The sequence below is a fragment of the Diceros bicornis genome, chromosome 8 (assembly GCF_020826845.1).
Source record: "Diceros bicornis minor isolate mBicDic1 chromosome 8, mDicBic1.mat.cur, whole genome shotgun sequence".
Lineage (NCBI taxonomy): Eukaryota > Metazoa > Chordata > Mammalia > Perissodactyla > Rhinocerotidae > Diceros > Diceros bicornis.
This window is the reverse complement of record NC_080747.1, coordinates 70827110-70850258: the sequence shown is the minus strand read 5'-3', so window position 1 is coordinate 70850258 and position 23149 is coordinate 70827110. Positions and strand designations below refer to the sequence as shown.

General features: G+C 38.1%; 1 protein-coding gene across 12 annotated transcripts in view; it reads right to left on the bottom strand.

Annotated features, from left to right (window-relative positions):
• The window catches only part of PTPN13 (protein tyrosine phosphatase non-receptor type 13), a 206755-nt gene that overhangs the window by 150197 nt on the left and 33409 nt on the right, over window positions 1–23149 (bottom strand). For all 12 annotated transcript variants that reach the window (XM_058547446.1, XM_058547449.1, XM_058547451.1 and 9 more), the window contains exon 2: window positions 1079–1198. In XM_058547446.1, the coding sequence (XP_058403429.1) occupies window positions 1079–1193 (115 nt within the window). In that variant the 5' untranslated portion in view covers window positions 1194–1198. The remainder of the gene's footprint in view (window positions 1–1078; window positions 1199–23149) is intronic.

The following is a 23149-nucleotide window of genomic DNA, read 5'->3' as shown; positions in this document are numbered from 1 at the left end:
GCTCTTCCCCTGTGCTCTAAACTTTCCTGTACTCAATCAGTCACCCCTATACCTTCCAAAAGATTCCCATGGCTCCTGGTCTTCAGCAATTCAATCGTATAATGATTCTCAAACTTTAACATGCAGCAGAATATCCTTAAGGACTTGTTAAAACACAAACTGCTGGGCTTCACCCTTAGGGTTTCTTATTCAGTAGGTCTAGTATGGGCCTAAGTATCTGCATTTCTAACAAGTCTTCAAGTGATGCTGATGTTACTCATCCAGGGACCACTCTTTGAGAACTATTACTACCCTCATATCCACCCTTATTTCTGTCACATTTATTGTACCTGATTAATTCATTCAAATCAATTTTAAAGATGAATTCTTCCTTTACACAAAGCTTGATTTCTTCGCCTACTGTTCCAAACAGGTGTTACCCATGTAGTATGAACGGCAAACACCATCTTCATGTGGAGCTTTTCAGCATGGTATCAAATGTTTTTGGACAACCAAAGGGTGACTCTCCAACTTTCCAGCTCCAAAATGCCACACAACCATTTGGCCAGGTGACCACCTCTATAGGGAAGCACCAAACTGGTTATTCCATCCACATTACCCCAATTTAGAGTTACAATGATGCACGTATTATTTTCTCTGCCAGGAATGTTTTTCTTCTACTCTTCTTTCAGGTTTTAGCTCAGGGGTGACTTGTGCAGGGAAGCCTTCCTTTTCTTCTCCATAACCAGGTCAAATCCTCCTATTATGGGTTCCCATAGAATCAATGAATCACCTCCTTTGTAGTCCTTATCCTGGTTGCATTTTTTACATTTGTTTATACAAATATTTTATTAATAGCTATTTTCCATACTGGACTGTAAGCTCCAGACAGACAGAGAATGTTTTTGGTTTTGATCACCATTACATTTTCAGTGCCTAGCACAATATCAGGCACATAGAAGATGTTCAAATGAAGGTAGACAAGATCTGAGCTTATTTAGCCCTAAGAGAGATATAAGGAAGTATTCCTTTCTATCCACCCTCTTATCTGTTTCTCAGCTACCCGACACTCAAAAAAAATTTTTTTTTAAAAACTTACCTTTTCTGAATAATTCTTGGAGACTTTCGGCACTTTGATTTAATACAGCCCATATTTCTTCCTCCTGCAGTGGTCCACCCCGAACCTCCAGGGCCTCTGCTAGTGACACGTGCATATTACCTAGGAAACAAAGGTAACAGATGGTCTACACATCAGCAACTTCATTGCACTTGCAGTAGTGAAAGTTCTGCATCAGCAATGAGACACTATGAGGTCCCTGTCTATCTAATTTCACAAGATGGGCTTCAATCTAAATATAATCCTACAGCCTAAACCCATAGAGGGTAAAGGAATTGGAGGAAAAAATCTTCATAACAATCACTTACCCTAGCCCAAGAGGGTCAACCTCAGAGACAGAACTGAAGAATAGTGGTGGCGACTACTTTGCGGGAAAAGACAGACATCATGATACCAGGAGGCACCAAAGTGCAGATGATTAAACCAAACAGCCAGATGGAACTGAAAGCCTTTCGGATTACAGTTCCAGGTTTCATCCTATCCACCCCAGGTAAAAAGAGTAGACAAAAACAGAGAGGAAACCCTACAGTCATGGTGGGGGAATTTGGGAATAAGATGGAACACATTTCTTCCATTCATTAATTGATTTCTGTATCTATAATATATATACTATAACTGTAAATTTTGCACTGAATGGACTTAACTATTTTTAGAGTCAGTTTTGCTCCCAACTCACCATTTGCCCCTCAGAAAGTCATTTCATCTCTAAATCTCCATTTCCCACCTGTTACATGGGAATAATAATAATGATGATGCCATTTTGGGGTGGCTATGACGAGGCAAAAAGTTACATGTGTAAACATGCTTTGTAACCTAAAGACTCTACAGAAGTTGAAAGATCAGAAAGGTGCCTCTGTGGTGACGTTTTTGTGGGGTCAATTTTTTCAACAGCAATCAGTTAAGTAGGTGATATACGGGTAAAATTTAAGGTTTTCTGTGGGGCTCAATAATCCTGTTTTCATTGTGGAATGGGGAAATGAAATGCAGCTAGTCAAAATCCTCCTATATAAATTTTCCTGAATTGATACTCCTTGAAAAGAAAATTGCTCTTTACAATGATCACTAAGATTTCTACCCAAACCAAATCCATTTAAACATAATGTGCAGGGCTGGCCCCGTGGCTTAGCGGTTAAGTGTGCGTGCTCCACTGCTGGCGGCCTGGGGTTCGATCCCAGGCGCGCACCGATGCACCGCTTGTCTGGCCATGCTGAGGCCGCGTCCCACATATAGCAACTAGAAGGATGTGCAGCTATGACATACAACTATCTACTGGAGCTTTGGGGGGAAAAAAATAAATAAAATTATAATAAATAAATAAATAAACAAACATAATGTGCAATGTACATCTGTTGGTAGGCAGAACAAGGTGGGTTTGAAAAAGAAGCTAGAGGGAGTAGAAAGTGTTGAACACTTATTTTCTGTAATTACATCCTTCATTAAATTTTAAAATTAACCTATAAAAAACACATCTGTTTTAGATAACAGTTGACTTTGTTTACTCAACTAACAAGAAAAACTAGTATTTTCTAATTTACATTTATGATACTTTGAGACTGAAAAAAAGCTACTCCAGCTACAAATGAGGCCAGACTTGTCCCGTCTTTTCTTTTTCAAGTGTTTACTATAGCATTTTATGCTTGGAGTCTGCCTTGAGCGGTGTCTACTTAAATGCACCACGTGGTAGTCAAAAGGGAAGATAGACGATTTTGCTTTGAAAAAGCCAAAAGAGGTTTTATTTAGCTTGTACAAGAAGTGTGATTACTTATTCAGACCCCTTCTCCCACCATCAAAATTCTCTAGATTTCTCTTCTACTTTATTATATGATAGCAGGTTTATCAAAGGGGAAAAAATAGAAGCTTCATTCCTTTTTAAGAGATATCTGAGTTATCTTCTACCTAAAAAACTATACTAAATTGGAAGTTTCAAAAGAGGCATGAAGATACTATTAGCAAACAGATACCAACATGACTTGTGAGAAAGACTACACTGTAGCAAATTTCCCAAGTAATATGTCTGAGAACCGGTTAGATCAGCTCTAAAGCCTACACACAAGGTAAAGAGCAAAGAGAAAATTGCGTAAGGAGAATTTCTTTGAAGGGAGTTGTGCTGATTTTCATGCCTCCCCCAAAGCAGGAATGGTGTAGGAAGGTGCCTTTGTTTAACCTCAAGCCCTTGAAGCCATGAAAGAGGCTTCAACGGGACCCTTGGAGTGCTTGATACCTGTTCCCTGGAGTTAGGGAGGACGCCACACAGACTTGTGCCTGATACTTTAGGAATCCAAAGGCTTTGGCTATCACTCTGAGGCAGCAGCCAGAGGGAAGAGAGGGCACACAAGAGAGTCGGAGTGAGGAAGCACGCCCTATTGGGAGCTAACTACTCATAAAGCTGTTAAAAAAAATTCCTACCTAGGGTACCACCTGAGGTTCCCAGAGTACCACCAGAAGGAGGAAGAGGGTGAGGAGGAGGAAAGAAGAGGAAGGAAGACTGAGGAGGGAGGGGAGGAAGAGGAGGAGAAAGAGGAAGAAGAATAATTAAGCATTGGCTAGTAGGAGGAAAAATTTTTTGAAGTGTCACAGGAAGGACTCTGAAGAACCCACAAAAGTACACATAAGGGTCAGCCTTAAGCATATATCAAGTTTAAAAAGAGTGAAGCCATTTTACAACAGGAGTCAGGTAAAAAATTGATTTCTTCTCTACCTTTCTTCCTTCCCCCAGTTTAAATCTTGATGGAATTAGATATAGCAACTTGTGAGTGAGGACAAGCAACAAAAAGGAAAGCCTATCACACTTCCTCCCACCTATAGCTAACCCCTGCTAGGGGAAGGAACAGTTTTAGCTTTGAATGAAGATTGAAATATTGATTAATACACTGACTAGGCACTTTTAATTACGGAATTGACATTGTGTTTTCAACTTAAGTGAATGTAGTTATTATTATCAAAGAGCAAGGAGAGAATTGTGGACCAGAGGTTTTTTTGTTGTTGTTTTTTTTTTAGTGAGGAAAATTAGCCCTGAACTAACATCTGTTGCCAATCCTCCTCTTTTTGCTGAGGAAGATTGGCCCTGGGCTACATCCATGCCCATCTTCCTCTACTTCATATGTGAGACACCTGCCACAGCATGGCTTGATAAGTGGTGCACAGGTCCTCGCCCAGGATCTGAACCTATGAAGCCCAGGCCGTCAAAGTGGAGCGCACAAACTTAACCACTACACCAGCGGGCTGGCCCCTGGACCAGAGTTTTTATATAGAGGCAAGGGAAGAACTTCCTCTCAGGAGGGAAAGAAGGAGGGAGGGAAGGGAGGAAAAGAAAGAACAGTAATGGACAACATAAGTTGCTTATGATTACACCTTATGTGTGCCATTGTAAAGCACATGATAAATACATCACACACAAGAGCTTTAAATCTTAAGATACTGGTTTTTACTTATTTTTAAAGAAATTGGTTTTTAAAATATAATTATTTCCTCTAAACAAAAAAATAGAAAAGTAAAAGTAACTTCTCAATACAACAGAATTTCTTCAGTGCTTGATTTTTTTATCTACAAAGATTACTAATTATACTTCTGTTGCTTGATTCAATCAAGTCTAAACTGTATTTTATTAATTCTCTGTTAATTTTAAAGAATCTCTTACATCACAAAGTTTCTTTAACAGATGGCCAAGAGGCACATAAAAAGTGTTTATCAGGGCCTATTCAAAGGATTCTGTTAATTTTTATTTTTTTAAATTTTTTGTCTATTCAGTGTAGGATCTCTATGCATCTCTGGCTGTAAGTTGTTGGTACTTCAAAACATAGAAGGAACATATTTTTTAAAGCAATACCATCTAGCTAACAAAATAGATTTGATAGTTTTTTTTTTTTTTTTTTTTTTTTTTTTTTTTTGTGAGGAGATCAGCCCTGAGCTAACATCCGCCAAACCTCCTCTTTTTTTTTGCTGAGGAAGACGGCCCTGGGCTAACATCTGTGCCCATCTTCCTCCACTTTATATGGGACGCCGCCACAGCATGGCTTACCAAGCAGTGCGTCGGTGCGCGCCCGGGATCCGAACCAGCGAACCCCGGGCCGCCGCAGCGGAGCGCGCGCACTTAACCGCTTGCGCCACCGGGCCGGCCCCAGATTTGATAGTTTTAATTTATAGCTTTGCTAGAAAAGAGGTTTAAGATTTTTAAAAATTGCCTCACCCCTGTAATCACTCAATCTCAAGACTTTAGTAATATTAAAGCAGCTTTCTAAAAATCAACAATCAAACAACAAAACTATAACTTATAAATTGTCTACCATCACCAAGTTTGGCAATTGTCTACCATCATCATCTCTCTCTCAGTTATTTTTATTTATTTTTACTAAAGCTTTCCAGATCATTAGCTCTGAAAGAAAAGAGAAGATAGGAAATAAAAGAAAGGCAGAAGTGTAAGAGGGATCAAAAAAAAAAGCAAGTGGAGAAAAAAAAGCTTGAAGTCAACAAATAGATGAGAGAAACAATTAGTTATGAAAATTCTTAAGAGTTTATTACCTCAATTGTTTCCTTTAGACACAGTAGTAGATAACTTGGGGTGCAGATAATGACCAGCATTATTTTACTACCAAGAAGGTGCTTTATAATAAACGTAACCGTATTATTCATTTTTATTTCCTTGAAAGTGGTAGGCTACATAATAACTGAATTTTCAGAAAGACTTTCAAATAAGAAAAATTAACTATATTACAAACCAGAATCATTATTATGTTTTTGGTTATAACATAAGTATTATTGTCATGACCTTAAAACTGTGTCCACAAAGTCAGACAAAGCCACGAAGGGATTCTAACAGATGTCATTTTAATCCTGCAGGATTTGTGGCACTCACAAATGGGAAGCACATACAAGTGATTCCAAACAGAATGAAACAGTAAATAGATTAACTGAAGCCAATCAAGAGATAAAACAACCTGTCTGGGGGTAGACTAATGAATTAGGAATGTTTAAATTGATTCTAAGGAAGTAGGGCTGTAAGAGTACTGTGTTTCAAGAAGAAAGCAACTATAAAATAGAGGTCTATGTGTGCCACTAGTTTTGGGCAAAGATCCACTCAGCATCCTGGCTACGGACTTCTTTGGTTATTAAGAAACTATAGTGAGTTGAGAAGACAACTGCCAAAATTGTAAGCATCTTTTAACCCAAGAAGATTCACAATTAAGTTCATAAAATTTTAAGAGAAGAAAGTCCATCTATTAATATTTTCTTAAAGAATCTGTACATATTTGGTATTTCAGCTGTTTATAACATTTAAGAGAAATAGGTCAGTTAGAATAACAGATTAGCCTTGAGATTCCAATTTAAATAATGTAATTGAGAAAATGACTTGTATTTTAAAATGTATAAAATACCACTGGGACATACAAGAGACTTAAGTGTTAGCATACTTATGTTTTAACTCACTAGAAGATTTATTGAAGTACCTAGGAAGCTTTTTTGTCAGTCAGACAACTGAAACACTTAAAAAATCGGCTTTTAATTGTATGAATGCAGTTTAAAATATTTAAGGGAGTTCAATTAACAAATTTTGAAAATGAAATTATACACTTAGTCAAAGGGCCCCTGAAAAATGACTATTAAAATTTTTTACATCTACAACTACAATAAAATAGTTAAACTGATCTTAGAAGCTTAAGAACTAGGTTTTAGAATCTTTCATTTAATAAGAATATTAATTAAAAATTAATTTTCAATAAGCTTTTCTGTGTACAGTAATACCTTGGAGGCCATTTTCAAAAGTTAGGAGAGGAGCCGGCCAGGTGGCATAGTGGTTAAGTTCGCGCGCTCCGCTTCGGCAGCCTCAGGTTTGCGGGTTTGGATCCCAGGCGCAGACCTACACTACTCATCAAGCCATGCTGTGGTGGCATCCCACATACAAAAAGAGAGAGGAAGACTGGCAACAGATGTTAACTCAGGGCCAATCAAAAAAAAAAAAGTTAGGAGAAAATCATTGTGATCCTGGGTTAGACAAAGTTTTCTTAGATACAACATCAAATGTGTGATCTACAAAGAAAAAAATGATAAATCAGACTTCATCAAAATTAAAATCTCCACTCTTTGAAAAGAACTGTTAAAAGAATAAAAAGAAAAGCCACAAATTAAAGGAAAATATTTGCTGACCACATAACTGATAAAGGATTTGTATCCAGAATATATAAAGAACTATTAAAACACAATAATAGGAAAACAATCAAATTTTTTTTTAAATGGGCAAAAGATTTCAAGACACTTCATCAAAGAATATATATGGACGGCAAATGAGCACATGAAAAGATGCTCAATATCATCAGTCATTAGGGAAATGAAAATTAAAACAAGACATCGGTACATAGCTATCAGAATGACTAAAATGAAAAAGACTGACCATGCTAAGTGTTGACAAGGATGTGGAGGAAGTGGAACTCGCATACATTGCCAGTGGGGATGTAAAATGTACCCTTTGGGAAACTGTTAAAACAGTTTTTTAAAAAGTTAAATATAAGCCTACCATATGATCTAGCCGTTCCACTCCAAGGTATTTACCCAATAGAAATTAAAGCAAATATCCATACGAAGATTTATACACAAATGTTCATAGCAGCTTTATTTGTAACAGCCAAAAACCAGAAACAGGTAAATGTTCAACAGGTGAACAGATAAACAGATTTTAGTATGTTCCCACAATGGAATATTAATCAGCAATAAAGAGGAATGAACTATTATTGATACATGCAACAATATGGATCTCAAAATAATTATGCTGAGTAAAGGAAGCTAGATTATAAAAATAAAAAGAGTACATGCTTTATGATTACTTTTGTACAAAATACAAACCAATTTACAGTTACAGAAAGCAGATCAGTTGCCTGAGGCTGGCACTGCCCTATGGAGAGGCATCTGAGAGTGACGGTGTACAAAAGGGCATGATGAGAAAATGTTTGAAGATGATGGACATGTTCATTATCTTGAGCGTGATGATAGTTTCACAGGTGCATACATATGTCAAAATTTATCAAACTGTATACTTTAAATATGTGTAGTTTATTACATGTCAATTATGCCTCAATAAAGCTGTTAAAAAGAGAAAAAACTAAACCTGACCACAGCCAGGACTCGGTTTTTGTGTTTTTTTTTGTCAGAAGAAACCAAGCCCTAACTTCAGGTAACACATGCTATAAAAAAAAAAAAGAAAGAAAGAAAGAGAAGAAAAAAAGATTTGTTTTCTAAAAGTTAACTCTCCTATTTAAAAAAAAATCTATAAAACTAAAGAAACCAAAATCCATGGCTAAAGCCGGACATCTTCCCTCCTCAAATAGCCAAAGCACATCTAAGATGCCATGTAACTTACATGTTATTAAAGTTAGAATTTGTGGATTGATAACACAATCACTTTTTTTGGTGAGGAAGATTAGCCCTTAGCTAACATCCGTTGCCAATCCTCCTCTCTTTGCTGAGGAAGACTGGCCCTGGGCTAACATCTGTGCCCATCTCTCTCTACTTTACATGGGATGCCACCACAGCATGGCTTGACAAGCAGTGCGTCAATCCACACTCAGGATCCGAACCCATGATCCGTGGCCGCCAAAGCGGAGTGCACGAACTTAACCGCTATGCCACCGGGCTGGCCCCCACAATCACTTTTTTACGAATCCATTAATAAAGGTAGTAATCTTTTGTTTTTCTCTCAACTTTCCATTTCCTAAAGAATTTAGAGCTGAAATGATAATTACAATAATTACAGGACACTTTAAATAATGTGAAATTATTTCTACCTTTCAACTGATAATCCAGAATGGTCAATGCCAAGACAGACGTATACAGAGTAGAAACAATAAAAGCACTATTAGAGCTTAGAAGACTAAAAGCAAATCTCCCTAATAAAATAAATACAGGAATATTTATTTCCGTTAGGGTTATGTATAGATGAGGTAGTACAGAAAAAATATTAGTGCCTAATATAGTTAGTAAAGGGCCGGCCCTGTGGCTTAGTGGTTAAGTGCGCACGCTCCGCTGCTGGCGGCCCGGGTTCGGATCCGGGGCGCGCACCGACGCACCGCTTCTCCAGCCATGCTCAGGCCACGTCCCACATACAGCAACTAGAAGGATGTGCAACTATGACATACAACTATCTACTGGGGCTTTGGGGGAAAAATAAATAAATAAAATTATTTAAAAAAAATATAGTTAGTAAAAACTAAGAAAGAATTAGGGTTTTTAAAGAGAAAAAGAGATGAAATTCAGTGAAGGTTTAATTGGATGTTGCCTCAAGGTAGAAAGCAGCCTATGTGTAAACATTTTTATTGAAGTTGGAGTAATGCTCAACATTTGTCAACTTTTCCATTATACTTTCCCAATGAGAGAGGAGAAATGAAAACAAACACAAGTCTAAATTGCCTTTCTGGACCTCTGGCTCACGTCAATACTTATCTAAATAGAAATCATCTATGCCTGTTCCCTGCTTTCAAAGGACAGCTTCAAACAACCAGAAGAAAAACTCTGGAATTCTTCAATCCCTCTCTGTATCATTTAAATTTAGGAGAAAAGTAAAATGGAAGGGGAAATTCCTAATTTCACATGTGTTATATTTCTTCTCACCAGCTGAGAGGTACTAACAGAAAACAATGTAGTGAGAGAATTTTGGTTTTGAGTATTGTCTTTCTATATCACTCCTCCTCCCCACCCAGTGACTTTTGTTAAGTTCATTGCTTTAGGATACTTGCTGGTCTTCCTCAAGAAATGCAGACTTAAAATATCTCAGAGTGGACAGCCACTAAAGAAAAAAAATATGTATAAAGCAGAAAAGACCAAGTAAAAAATTCGTATTTGCCCTTTATACTGTAGTAAACAAATTAACATGACAGGCAGAATTCCGAGATTGCCCTCAAGATTCCTTCCACGTTGTGAACTGCCTAGGTAGGGGGCACACGGCAGGACCTGAGGGTGGCCTCTAGGAGCTGACAGCATATACCCCAGCCAACCACCAGCAAGAAAATGGTTCTATAACCACAAAAGAAACTCAATTCTACCAACAACCAGTGAGCCTGACATAGGACTCTGAGCCTCAGATGGCACTGAAGTCCCAGCTGACACCTTGATTCCAGTCTGGTGAGATCCCGAAAAGGTGAACCAGCCAATCTGTACTCAGACTCCTGAGCAACAAGAAGTGTGAGATGATAAATTTGTGTTGCTTTAAGCCACTAAATTTGTGGTAATTTGTTACACAGCAAGAGAAAACTAATACAGATTTTGGTACCTAAAAGTGGGATGCTGCTGTAACAATAAGGAAAAATGTGGGAGTGACTTTAGAATCGGACAGTGAGCAGACGCTGGAAGAATTTTGAGAAGCATGATAGAGAATACCTAACTTGCCTTGAACAGATTTTTAACAGACATCTGGACGTTGCTGGTGAGGGCTCAGAAGGAAATAAGAGACATGTTACTGGAAAGTGAAGGAAGGGGGATCCTTGCTACGTAGTGGCAGAAAGCCTGGAGACGTTGTGCCCTGCAGTGATACGGAAAGCAGAACTTATAAGTGACAAAGCTCGATAGCTGAGGAGATTTCCAAGCGAAGTGTTAAAGGTCTTGTCTGGCTTCCTCTTGCTTCTTACAGTTAAATGCAAGAAGAGAGAGATAAATTAAGGAAAGAGCTGTTAAAAGGAATCAGGACTAGATGAATTTGAAAATGCCCAGGCTCTTCAGATAGCAAATGATGTGAAAAACTGGAGATGGCTGCCAAAAACACAATAGAGAAAAAGATGACCTTCTGCAAATAATTTCATACAGATCAAATGGTCAGAGGATTCAGTCACACAAAGGACCCTTTCAATATTTTAAGGGCTTTAGACTTGACCCTTAGCCATCTCAACAGGAGATGAAGACAGAAAAAGTATTCTCTTCAAAAAATTTGTAGGTGTAGCTTTTGTCAATACAATGAATCCTGGCAAAATCCACATAAAACTCAGAGATCTTGAGAAAATTGTTTCAGCATAAACACTTCTAGCTTGGTCTAAAAGGAAAGAGAAAGAACACAAAATGGAAAGAGGCTGTTGGACTCCCCCAAACTCTACTGGCAGGAAGAAGGCTGATAAAACTCCTCAGTTGCAAACATTGCTACCTTCCTTGAAAAAGAATGATTCAGAAGGCAGAAGCAAGACTCAGAGGGCAGAGTTGAGAGCCATAAAGGATTACTCCCAGGCCTTGAAACCTAATCGAAAACTCCAGTTGGAGTGTGCCAACCTAGATTTCAGAACTGTTATGGACCAATGACTCCTTTTTTACTTTCCACTCTTCCCTTCCTCCTTTGGAACCAGAATGTCTACAATAGTTAACCCATGCCTGTCCCACCATTTTATGCTGGGAATGTTGGGAAAGTCTCTTTAGTTTTACAGGTTCACAGACAGATGACATACATTTAATTTAGATGACTTGGATGAGATTTTTAACTTTAAGCTGATGTTTTAGTGGGATGAGAACTCTGGGAACTGTGGAGGGAGTGTATTTTTGCTTAGGGGGAGGGGTGAATAATTGGGGGCCAAAGGGCAGACTGTGGTAGGCAGAATTCCGAGATGGCCCTCTTCCTGTCCCCTGGTATACCAGCCCTGTATAATTTCCTCCCCTTGAGTGTGGGTGGGACCTATGATTATCAAAGGATAGTCCCTCACTTGATTAGATTGTTACAGAAGATTCTGTTGGAGCTGACTGGAAAGAGACAAACACACGGAGATTTCTCCTGCTGTCCTTGAAGAAGCAAACAACCACGTTGTGAACTACCACATGGCAAGGACCTGATGATAGGAGCAGAGCCAGCTGACAGCCAGCAAGAAAATGGGGACTTCAGACCTATAGCTGCAAGGAACTGAATCTTGCCAACAACCAGCGAGCTTGGAAGAAGACCTCAAGGCTCAGATGAGATTTCAGCTCTGGCAAATATCTTGACTTCAGCCTGGAGTGACCAAACAGAGGACCCAGTAAACCTGTACCGGGACTGTTCCTGACCCACAGGAACTGTAAGATAATAAATTTGTTTTGTTTTAAATTACTAACTTTGTGATAATTTGTTATACAGCAATAGAAAACTAATACAACCACAGTATAGGTTTTGAAGAAAATACAGTCATGTGTCACTTAACAACGAGTATACATTCTGATAAATGCGTTAAAGTGATTTCGTTGTTGTGCGAACATCATAGAGTGTACTTACACAAACCTAGATGGTATAGCCTGCTACACACCTAGACCATACGGTAATAATTTACACTTCCACTCTTAGGTTTTCTGGATAGTGCTTCCAAACCATTAAAAAGGATCTCATAAAATTCTGCATAAATTAATCATTGTCTTTCTAGACCTCAAGCTTCTTACAAACCTATCACTTCATATTTTAATTAACAGAGCAATTTGCACTGAGGTGCCTTTTATCATAATCTGTTTGGGATGTAACGTTAGATGGTCCACAAAGGTTAACCAAAACTTGCTCCACTCCAAAGTGAAGTAACTAATATAAGCAAGACAAATAGTGACAGCCAGTTAAAGAGGTTCCTGCCACTTTTCTGATTTTCCACCATTTAGCATTCCAAAGATTAGACAATACTTCTGCAGTTATGAGCTAACTGATAAGCAAAAAGCCAGCTATTAGAGGTGTTAGAAGGCAGAAGGCAACAAACTATCTACTAAGCAAATACCAGAAGCTGAAAATAGAAGCTGAAGGTGATGTCTGTCTAACCTTCTTGTCCTTTCTTACAAGTCTACTAAATCTGAAAAGTCTGGGGTAAACTTATACTGTGGTAAAATAAGGTACAGGTGTCATTCTATATTAATGTGAAGCAAAATCAACTTTGATTCTACAGAAAATAAAAGAAAAGAGTAAGCCCAAATAACTTCACAAGTCACAGACAAAGCATAATAAATCTAGGCATACTCCAGTAATTGCAACAACAGTTTCAACTTAATATTTGGAGACAGTCAAAATTTCTACTCAAATCATTCTCTTCTAAGAACGATTTGATATTACCAATTTCCACTTTGAAATATATATATATTTTTTAATTTTTTCCCCAAAGCCCCAGTAGATAGTTGTGTGTCATAGCTGCACATCCTTTCTAGTTGCTGCACGTGGGACGCGGCCTCAGCATGGCCGGAGAAGCGGTGCGTCGGTGCGCGCCCGGGATCCGAACCCGGGCCGCCAGCAGCGGAGCGCGCGCACTCAACTGCTAAGCCATGGGGCCGGCCCCACTTTGAAATATTGTATACATTTCAATTTTTAAAATATCTAATTCTTGTATCTAAGCAGTGACACAAGAGATATTCATATTGAACACTGTTGTTCGTTATGCCATTTTCACGATTTCACATAATTGTGACAACTAAATTAGATTATTGCTTGTAATTTAAATAATGACATGACTTGCAAGAACTAATGAATTTAATCTCAAACCATGTGGTTTGTGCTACTCTCTTATTTTGTGACAATGCAACTAACTTTATGAAGATGTGTTTCTCAACGTGTAGTTTTTATACCTACAGTTTTCATTTTAATTAACTACACAGTACTCTTGTGCAACCGTCATAAATAAGAACGACAAATATGTAAAAGTAATGGAGTCCTATTTATATGAGAAGATAAAGGAGTTCTGGCTTATAGACAACATTTTGGATGAGTTATTCAAATTTAATATTAATGTATTACAGATTAGAACAACTGGAATAATGTACTCCTCTACAATTCACTTGTCAAAATTATTTCTTTAATTTCTGATTACACCTCCTTTAACTCTAATCTATGCCACTCAGATGTCAAAATTAATTTTTACTCATACCATCTCTGTCCATTCTCATAAAGCTAGTGCTCTTTATACCCAGTTCTTATGGGAGAATGCATCTGCTGCCAAGACTTTACATAATCACCTTAGGGCAGATTATTCCTAAATATATCTCCAGCCTTGAGATAGCCTTGTTCCAAATTCTAGATTTTCAATTGTAAATACATACCGCACATTTTTGCCTGGATAAATAGTGTTCTCTCGTATCAAATTCAGTAAGTCTAAAAAACAATCTTTTTCTCGAAATTAGCCACTCGCACTATTCCAAACAGATTAATGGGACCACTATTCCTTTAACTACCAGGCTCAAAGTCCCTCTTCTTTGACTTCTTTTTCCCCCCCTTTCCCCTTGCTTCTTCATTCTTAATCTCTTCTCAAATTAATCTTTCTTTCAAATCTCACTTTATTTGCCATCCATTCTTTCCCCTCCTTTTGTACGTATACATGTTTTTGAGTTTTTTAAAAAATAGTAATTATTCCATAAATATGCTTCTATGACTTGCTTTCTTCACTCCAAATTATATTGTGAGATTCATCCACATTCATTTGCGTTGCTTATTCACTTTCACTACTGACTAGGATTCCATTGTCGGAATTTGGCTTGTTTCTAGTTTTTTGCTAATAAAAATAATGTTACTATGAACATTTTTGTACCTCAATGCATGATAATTGAATAGAAATTCTGGGTCACAGTATGCACATCTTTGACATTTGGATAAAGCCAAGCTGCTTTCCAAAGTGATTATACCCATTTATACTCCAACAGGTAGCATAAGAGACTTTGTTGCATCAAATCCCAGCACTAAGTACTGACAGAGTTTTTGGTACCAAACTGGTGCATATGAAATGGTATCACATTGTAGTTTTAATTTATATTTTGTAATTATTAATGAGGTTTCACATTAATTTAGTTACTGTATTAGTTTGCTAGGGCTGCCATAACAAATTCCACAGACTGAGTGGCTTAAACAACAGAAATTAATTTTCTCACAGTTCTGGAGGCTTGAAGTCCAAAATCAACGTGTTGACAGGGTTGATTTCTTCTGAGGCCTCTCTCCTTGGCTTGTAGATAGCCATCTTCTCCCTCTGTCTTCACATGGTCTCTTCTCTATCTGTGCTGTCTACATCCTAATCTTCTCTTCTTATAAGGACACCAGTCATACTGGATTAGGGCCTACCCTGAACCCAGTTTTAACTTAATTATCTCTTTAAAGGCCCTATCTCCAAATGCAGTCACAATCTGAGGTACAGACGGTTAGGGATGCAACATACGAATTTTGGGGGGACACAATTTAGCCTATAACAGTGACCATTAGAACTGTAACATATTTATGCCTTGGTTTCTTAATTTATCTACTAAAGTCTCAGTAAAAAGATTAATTTCGTATAAACTACATCCCATCTGCTTCACATTTCTAAATTAGCAATTCTAAAGCAGAGCTGCCATCATTCTCTTCATAAACCTCCATTAAAGCCATAGTGATTATCAAATAAACTCCAAATTTATCCGTTAAGTTCATTAACTCACTACTTAAATATTCATTGACTACCTCTTATATAGTGAGTTTTATACTGAGTCCCGGGATAAAAAACTGAATAAGGCATGGTGCCTGACATCAAAAAACAACTAATCATCTAGTGGGTAAGAGAACAAATCAACAACTATAATACTTTGTGTTAAATGTTATAATGGACAAAGTGCCATGGGATTTCTGATTGCCAATGGGCATTTAATCAGAAAGAAAGACTCTAGAAATGATTCACCTTCTGAGGGAAGGTGACTTCTGAGTTAACATGGAGGGATAAATAGGAGGAAGGTAGATGAAGAGGACAAAAGGATTATAGTTAAGGTGTTCCAGGCAGAGGAGATAACGCATACAAAGAAAGAGATATGAAGTAGTAGGTGGTGTTCAAATTCTGTAGATTGTCTAGAAAAGGGGGAAGAAAGACAAGAGATGAGGCTATAGCAGTAAACAGGAGACAGATCATGAAAGCTAATTTTGTGATTTGCTAAGTAGTTTGAATTTTATATTGAAACCTATGGGGAAGCATTGACAAATATCAGGTTGAGGCATAAAACGATGAAATTTCAATTTTTAAAGGATCATTTCAATTACAGAGTGGAACTAAGAGAGGTCTTAAACTATAGATTTGGAAATGATCAGTATGTAAATGATGGATGAAATCATGAGTTTGGATAAACTTACTTAGAAAGAGCATATAAAGAAAAAGAGCCGAATATAGAGACTTAGAGGACACTAGATTAAAAAGTTAGCAGAGGGGCCAGCCCGGTGGCATAGTGGTTAAGTTTGTGCACTCTGCTTCAGCAGCCTGGGGTTTGCAGGTTCGGATCCCAGGCATGGACCTACGCATCGCTTATCAAGCCATGCTGTGGCAGGCGTTCCACATATAAAGTAGGGGGAAAATGGGCACAGATATTAGATCAGGGCCAATCTTCCTCATACACACAAAAAAAGTTAGAGGAGAAAAAAGAGCCTGCAAAGGTAACTGCAAAGAAATAGCCAGAGACATAAGAAGAAAACCAAAAGACTGTTATGTTAGAGAGGCTGAAAGAGAAGTTTCAAACAGGAGATTGGTAAACAGAAGATTAAGAATGTGGATTTTTGTGCCAGGTTGTCTGCGTTCAAATCACTAGGTCTGTAACTTCTGGCAAATTATTTAATATCTCTAGGCTCAAGTTTTCTTCTCAAAACAAGTTTTTAACAGTTCCTATGTCACAGGATATTGGCCAAAATTAAAGAAGATGCATACAAAGTCCTTGGTTTAGGGCCTGATGTAGAATAACAAATCAATAATTGCTATTCATGATCATCATTCTCAAACAACAAAGAGAAGTCATGTAATATCAGAACATATGGATTTGGCTATTTGGATGTCCCAGGGAACTTTATCAAAAGAAGTTTTAGTCAAGTAGGAGAGAATGAAAATTGATGTAGAATAGGAAGCAAACAGAATCTTAAGTGTTGACTCATTTCTAGAAGCTTGGTTGGTAATAGAAGGAGTAAAGTTAGGATGACAAATCTGAAGGTGAAGGTTGGATGATGTTTGCTTTGATTCTAAATATGTAAAGGACTTTGTGTTTATATGCTGAGGGAAAGAGCTAGTAAAGAGGATGAAGATACAGGAGGACGTAAGCAACTAACAGGCAAGGTCACAAAAGCTGGTAGAGTGAATACCCTTCAGGTGCTTCATCAAGTCCACTGAAGTCAAAGGGAAAAAAGCATGTGTGCAGACGAAAATAACTTAGGTGGAGAACTTCTTGCCTAACAGCCTCATTGGCTGAGTGAGGCAGTCCTCATGACCTATTTCAAAATGCTTAGTACACATGTCCATTTGCTTACATACTCCCAAAATTAACTTTCTTTCAGGTTGTATTTAGGAATCTGCAGCTCCCCAGGTAATTCCCATATACAATAACATTAAAGAATCATTTCACTCAACATCTTTGGATAAAGCTTTAACTCTCAATTCCAATAACTCCTATTATCATCTTGATACCAATTCTAAAAGGAGAGAAGTCCATATCAGACTTTCCCTGTGACTCAGAGATCGGCCAGTTGAGTACTTCCTTACCATACTCATCCTTGATTTCTAGCAGTTGGAGGCTCCTGAACTAACTAATGAATAAAGGGCTATTTTAAGTGGTATCCTTTCAGTGTAGAAAACCAGAAAACCAACCAAAGCACAGGGACTGCTGGAGCAGCACATAGCTCTAGAATCATACATCATCTCATAATGAGAATACTGGTCCCCAGGTGTTCTCTTTCTTGGCTGTCCCTAGAGCCAGAGGTCAGATCCTCAGCTTTTTCCTGGTTGCATTTAGCAACCAATGAATAAGAACAGAAGCCAAAGGTTTGTTTGGTGGATATGACAGAAGAGCAAGAATTGAGAGTTGTACCAGGAGTTATTGAAGGACTAGACCATGGGGTCTAGGCTGGATAAAAAAAGAAAATAAAGCTAGAAGAAAGTCAAATAGATTAAGAGAGAAAGGGATGAGCCATCGACTGGATTATTTAACCATTCATTCAAATATTTATTATTGTGTGCTAGGCATTGGTAGGTACTAGGTTATTATTCATTCAATCAACAAATATTTATTGAGTACTCACTATAAGCCAGACCCTCTTTTAGACACTGAAGATACAGCAGTGAACAAACCAGACAAAAACACCTGGCCCCATGGAGTTTACATTCTATGGGAAAAGAGAAACAGGGGCCGGCCCTGTGGCATAGCAGTGAAGTGCGTGTGCTCCGCTGCTGGCGGCCGGGTTCGGATCCCGGGCGCACACTGACGCACCACTTGTCATGCTGTGGCGGCGTCCCATATAAAGTGGAGGAAGGTGGGCACGGATGTTAGCCCAGGGCCAATCTTGCTCAGCAAAAAAAAGAGGAGGATTGGCATGGATGTTAACTTAGGGCTGATCTTCCTCACCAAAAAAAAAAAAAAAAAAGAAAAGAGAGACAATAAGTAAATAAGTAAATAGAATATCATATGGTGACAAATGCTACAGAAGAAAATAACTCAAGGAGGGCTAGTGAATAGCAGGGAGGTAAGAGGGCACACATCTAAAATAAAATAGTCAAGGAAGACTGAGAATCATCATTTGAGCAAAGATCTGAAGGAGGTGAGAGAGTAAGCTATACAGGTATCTGGGAAAGAACATTCTGGGCAGAAAGTGAAAAAGCCCGCAGGCAGGAGGATGTTCCAGGAATAGCAAGGAGAAACACAATGAGTGAGAGAGAAAAAAAATAGAAGGCAAACTATATAGGATCTTCTAGACCACTGAAAAAACTCTGGCATGTACACTGAGATGGAAAGCTCACTGGAAGGTTTCGAGGAGAGTGGTAATCTGACCTGTTTTAAAAGGATCACTCTGGCTGCTGTTTTGAGAATAGATTACACAAGGGCAAGGGGAGAAGCAAGGAGATAATTAGGAGGCCACAGCAACAATGCAGGCAAGAAATGATCGTAGCTTGGCCCAAGATGGTAGCCGAGGGACAGGTGGGAAGTGATCGGATTCTGGAAATATTCTGAAGGAAAGAAAAAAAAGATTTGCTGATATGAAAGCTCTTTGCCCTCAGAAACTGGCACCATGGAGTTACCATTAACTAAGATGGAGAAGACTGTGAGGAGTTGGTTTGGAAGAAAAGTTTCAGAGTTCAACTTTGTACATGTCAAGTTTGTGATGCTGATTAGACATTCCAGTGAAGATGCCAAGTAGATAGTTGGATATAGAAGTTTGGAGTTTATGGGAGAAGTCTGGCATGGAGATTATATATCTAGATATTGTCAGCATATAGATGGTAATTTAAAGCTTTGAAATTTCATGAGATCTCTAAGGCAGAACATGCAGATGGAAGAGATATCCAAGGACAGAGGAAAGAGGACTAAAAAGAAAAGGAGACTGAGTAGGAGTGGCTTTGCCCTGAACCCATCTTTTCCCGAGATCCTTGCTTGTCTCAGCATAGGTTTGGTTTAAATTTTATTTGTTCAAATTAGGATTCAAACAAGGTCCCCACATTGTGCGTATCTTTTAATCTAAAACAGTAATCCCTTCATTATTTTATGCCATTGATTTGTTGAACGCAAATTGGTTATACTTTTAAAGTTCCATTTTTTTCTCTCATTTTAAGCTCTAGAGTCCCATCACTAGAAATTGATAAATTAAATTCATAGCAAATAAGTAAGATTTTTCTAGCCTTTAAAAAGGATTTTATGTATTTAGTTATTACCAGACTCTTTATAAGCCTGCATTCTGTATTCTCTATCTCTCTCCAAACTACAGTACCTGCTTTTGAAAAATCAGCCTTTATTAACATTATCAGAAAAATCAAAGCTAAAGTAAATGATAAAAAGTAAAACTTAAATTTATGTTCAGAGTGGTCCATAGGGCATGGAATAGGGCAATGGCCCTATTTTCCATATTGTACCGGTTTGAAGATAAATTCAACAGAATTTTACTCTATGGTAATTACCCAATGCATAATTCAGAAGGAAGAAAATAAAATGACCAATGACAAAGTTGCAATATAACTCAAATGACATTTTGAAGACACAAAGCAGAGAAGATTTTAAGAAAGAATAGTGTGTATTTAAGGTTCTGCCTGTTATGGATTCCATTATAAACAATGAATTATAGAACTTATTAAGGTCAAGCAACATGTATTAAAGACAGAACTCAGCATATTTGATATCGCTAGTTGGGTTATAGCTACTGACTGTGTATTAGGAAGGAGGAGGAAGAGAAGGGGGAGGGGGGAGAAGAAGAATATGAGCCACCAAGGAGCAGCAGCAAAAGAATGAGAAAGAAAAAGAAAAAAGAAAAAAAAATCTATCTTCACTTGACGGCTTATGTATACTCTTGTTACGTTCAGGTTCCCAACCACTTATGAGAAACTCTCGACCAGCTGTGTTTTAGTGGTGGGAGCTTCTCAGATCTTAGAAGAGTAATGCAGTGCTTATATTGTATGTTACGAAATACCTCCTGCAAAGGTCTAGGGCAGCATCCAGTAATCCAACACGTTAACATTTCTGCAGCAAACCTATGAATATTCACACTAAGTGAGATAAATAAAAACTATAAATAGCCTCATGTCAGTTCAAGTCAGGTTTTGTCACCAAAAAAGCTCAGGTCAGGTTTGCCTTCAAATGGGTTGCAAAAACTCTTTTGCTTTTTTAGACATTTTTGGATTCTAGAATTGCAGATAAGGGACTGTGAACACACAGTTCATAAAAGAGGCACACTAGCTTTATAAAAAAAAAAATTTTTTTTGTTGTTGTTGTGTGAGGAAGATTAGCCCTGAGCTAGCATCTGTTGCCAATCCTCCTCTTTCTGCTGAGGAAGATTGGCCCCAAGGCAACATGCGTGCCACCTTCCTCCATTCTATACGTGGGACGCCTATCACAGCATGGACTGATAAGCAATGCGCAATCCGCGCTGGGGGTCCAAACCCGCAAACCCCAGGTCACCAAAGCAGAGCGCGCAAACTTTAACCACTACACCACCAGGCCGGCCCCAAAGTTCTATTATTTTTGAGAGCACTTCGGCATAATTCTAGGGACTTGAGGGTAGAACTGAACAATTAAAAATCATATGGTAAAGTCAAGATTATATTTAAGGGCTATCTTTTTAAAAATGGAAATTAAAATTTAAAAAAACATTATACCAGGGTAGGCCGGTGGCGTAGTGGTTAAGTGCGTGCATTCCGCTGCGGTGGGCTGGGGTTCAGATCCTGGGCACCCACCGACACACTGCTTGTCAGGCCGTGCTGTAGCGGCATCCCATATAAAGTAGAGAAAGATGGGCATGGATGTTAGCCCAGGGCCAGTCTTCCTCAGCAAAAAGAGAAGGACTGGCAGATGTTAGCTCAGGGCTGATCTTCCTCACAAAAAAAAAAAAAATTATTCCATTGCTTATTGTGACTATAAGAGTTTTGACCCTCTAATTGTTAAAGTGATCACACCCCCACAAAGGACTTTCTGTCCACATTCACTGCCTGCAGTGTAAACCCCGCAGTACCCCCACCCAGGCTTTGTCTGCCTTCCGAGTGTAAGGAATTCAATAAACCATGAGCAACGGGATGCACAAGATCCAGTCAGAGGCAGTGGGTAGCCTACATGACAGGGGGTTACGTTGTAAATCTGTGTTTTAGGGCAAGACAGGGGAGGCTTCAAGAGAAACAGAGGAGAGACTTCCAGGGACAACAGATAGGTAAACAAAGAGGGAAATCTTCAGCCGTGATCAACTAGTTGTAAACACTCGGGTAATTAGAGGGAAACAGAGCTAGGGCTGCAAAGCAGTAATAGTTATTTGACATTTATTTCTAAAATCACCTCCAGAGCAGTGCCTTTATCTATTTGAGAATATCTAAGTGTGTACGAAGATGACTAGGGCTCCAGTAATCTGGATTGTACAAACAAGACTTAAACACTGGCATTTGATTAATGAGTACAGTGGTGAGTTAATTATGTTGTGCTCATTACTCAAGAAGTGACCCATATATGGGGTCATTTCATATGTTCATATATGAACACTAAGATTCAAAGAATATGATGCTTAACATCTTCTGTTTTCTGGTATTTGTATTATATTATATGGTATGTAATGTTAGTGACATCATCGCCTAAATGGATGGAACACCCTCAAACACACCTCTGTTGTACTCATGTAAACAAAATATTTCATCTATCTAGATGGATGAAATGTCTGGTCATGTTCTCAACTTTCAGTACCCTCCTGGAACAGTTCCATTTTCATTTTTAAAGAAAGCTAACTTGTAAATTAGGGACACTACACAAATACCATAAAAGATCATTCTACTACAGGGCTCAAAAAGTATAGTTTTCTTTTTAAAGTTCTTCATTTCCCAACTACTCATTTGAAACTGGGTTTTGGTTAAAGAGACTTAATTTTGTGAAATGGTTTATCTAAAAATACACATTCAATTACTGACACTGTTTAAATAGCTCAAATATCTATATATCAGGTCAAATATTATATACTCAGAAGAAAACCATCATTAAATTTTGGTTCTTTATTCTCCTAACTTTATAGAATAAGAAACTTGTCAAAATTGCCAGTAGGGAAGCTTTTTCCAGTATCTCCAAAATAGGGAAGAGAAGCATCTCTATTCCCTTTAGTCCTGTTGTAAGAACTTTACAAGTTATAGAATATATTTTTCTCTCTAATGCCAAACTGCAAGAAAAACCAAAAACAAAAACAAGAAAACTTTGTCTTTTGAATTGAGCTAATGGGCAGACTGAATATATTCAGCATGAGACAATTTAGCTTTTTAACAGTGCTGTTGGGTAGCACAGGCAGTTACTGTATTATCTCAACAATGCCAGGAGGTAGGTACTATGATTATCCCTTGTTACAAATGAGGAGCTGAGGCACCGAGATTAAATAACTTGCCCAAGATTATACAGCTACTAAATTGTGAAGTTGGGATGTGAACTCAAGCACTATGAATTTCTTCATCTGAAAAATGGGGATTGCTGAATTAATAGGTACAAGTCTTTGAACACGTGCCTGGCACAAAATAACTGTTTAATATATGTTAGCTATTATTATTAAAAATTAGATTAATAAGAGACCTCAATGAAGAAATACAAAATAAAACCCCGAATTTTTCAGTCTTTTTGCAGTGCACAGAGGGAAATTTGACAAAGAAAAGGAGAACACAGGCTGTATTTGCAAGCACACCCGCCTGA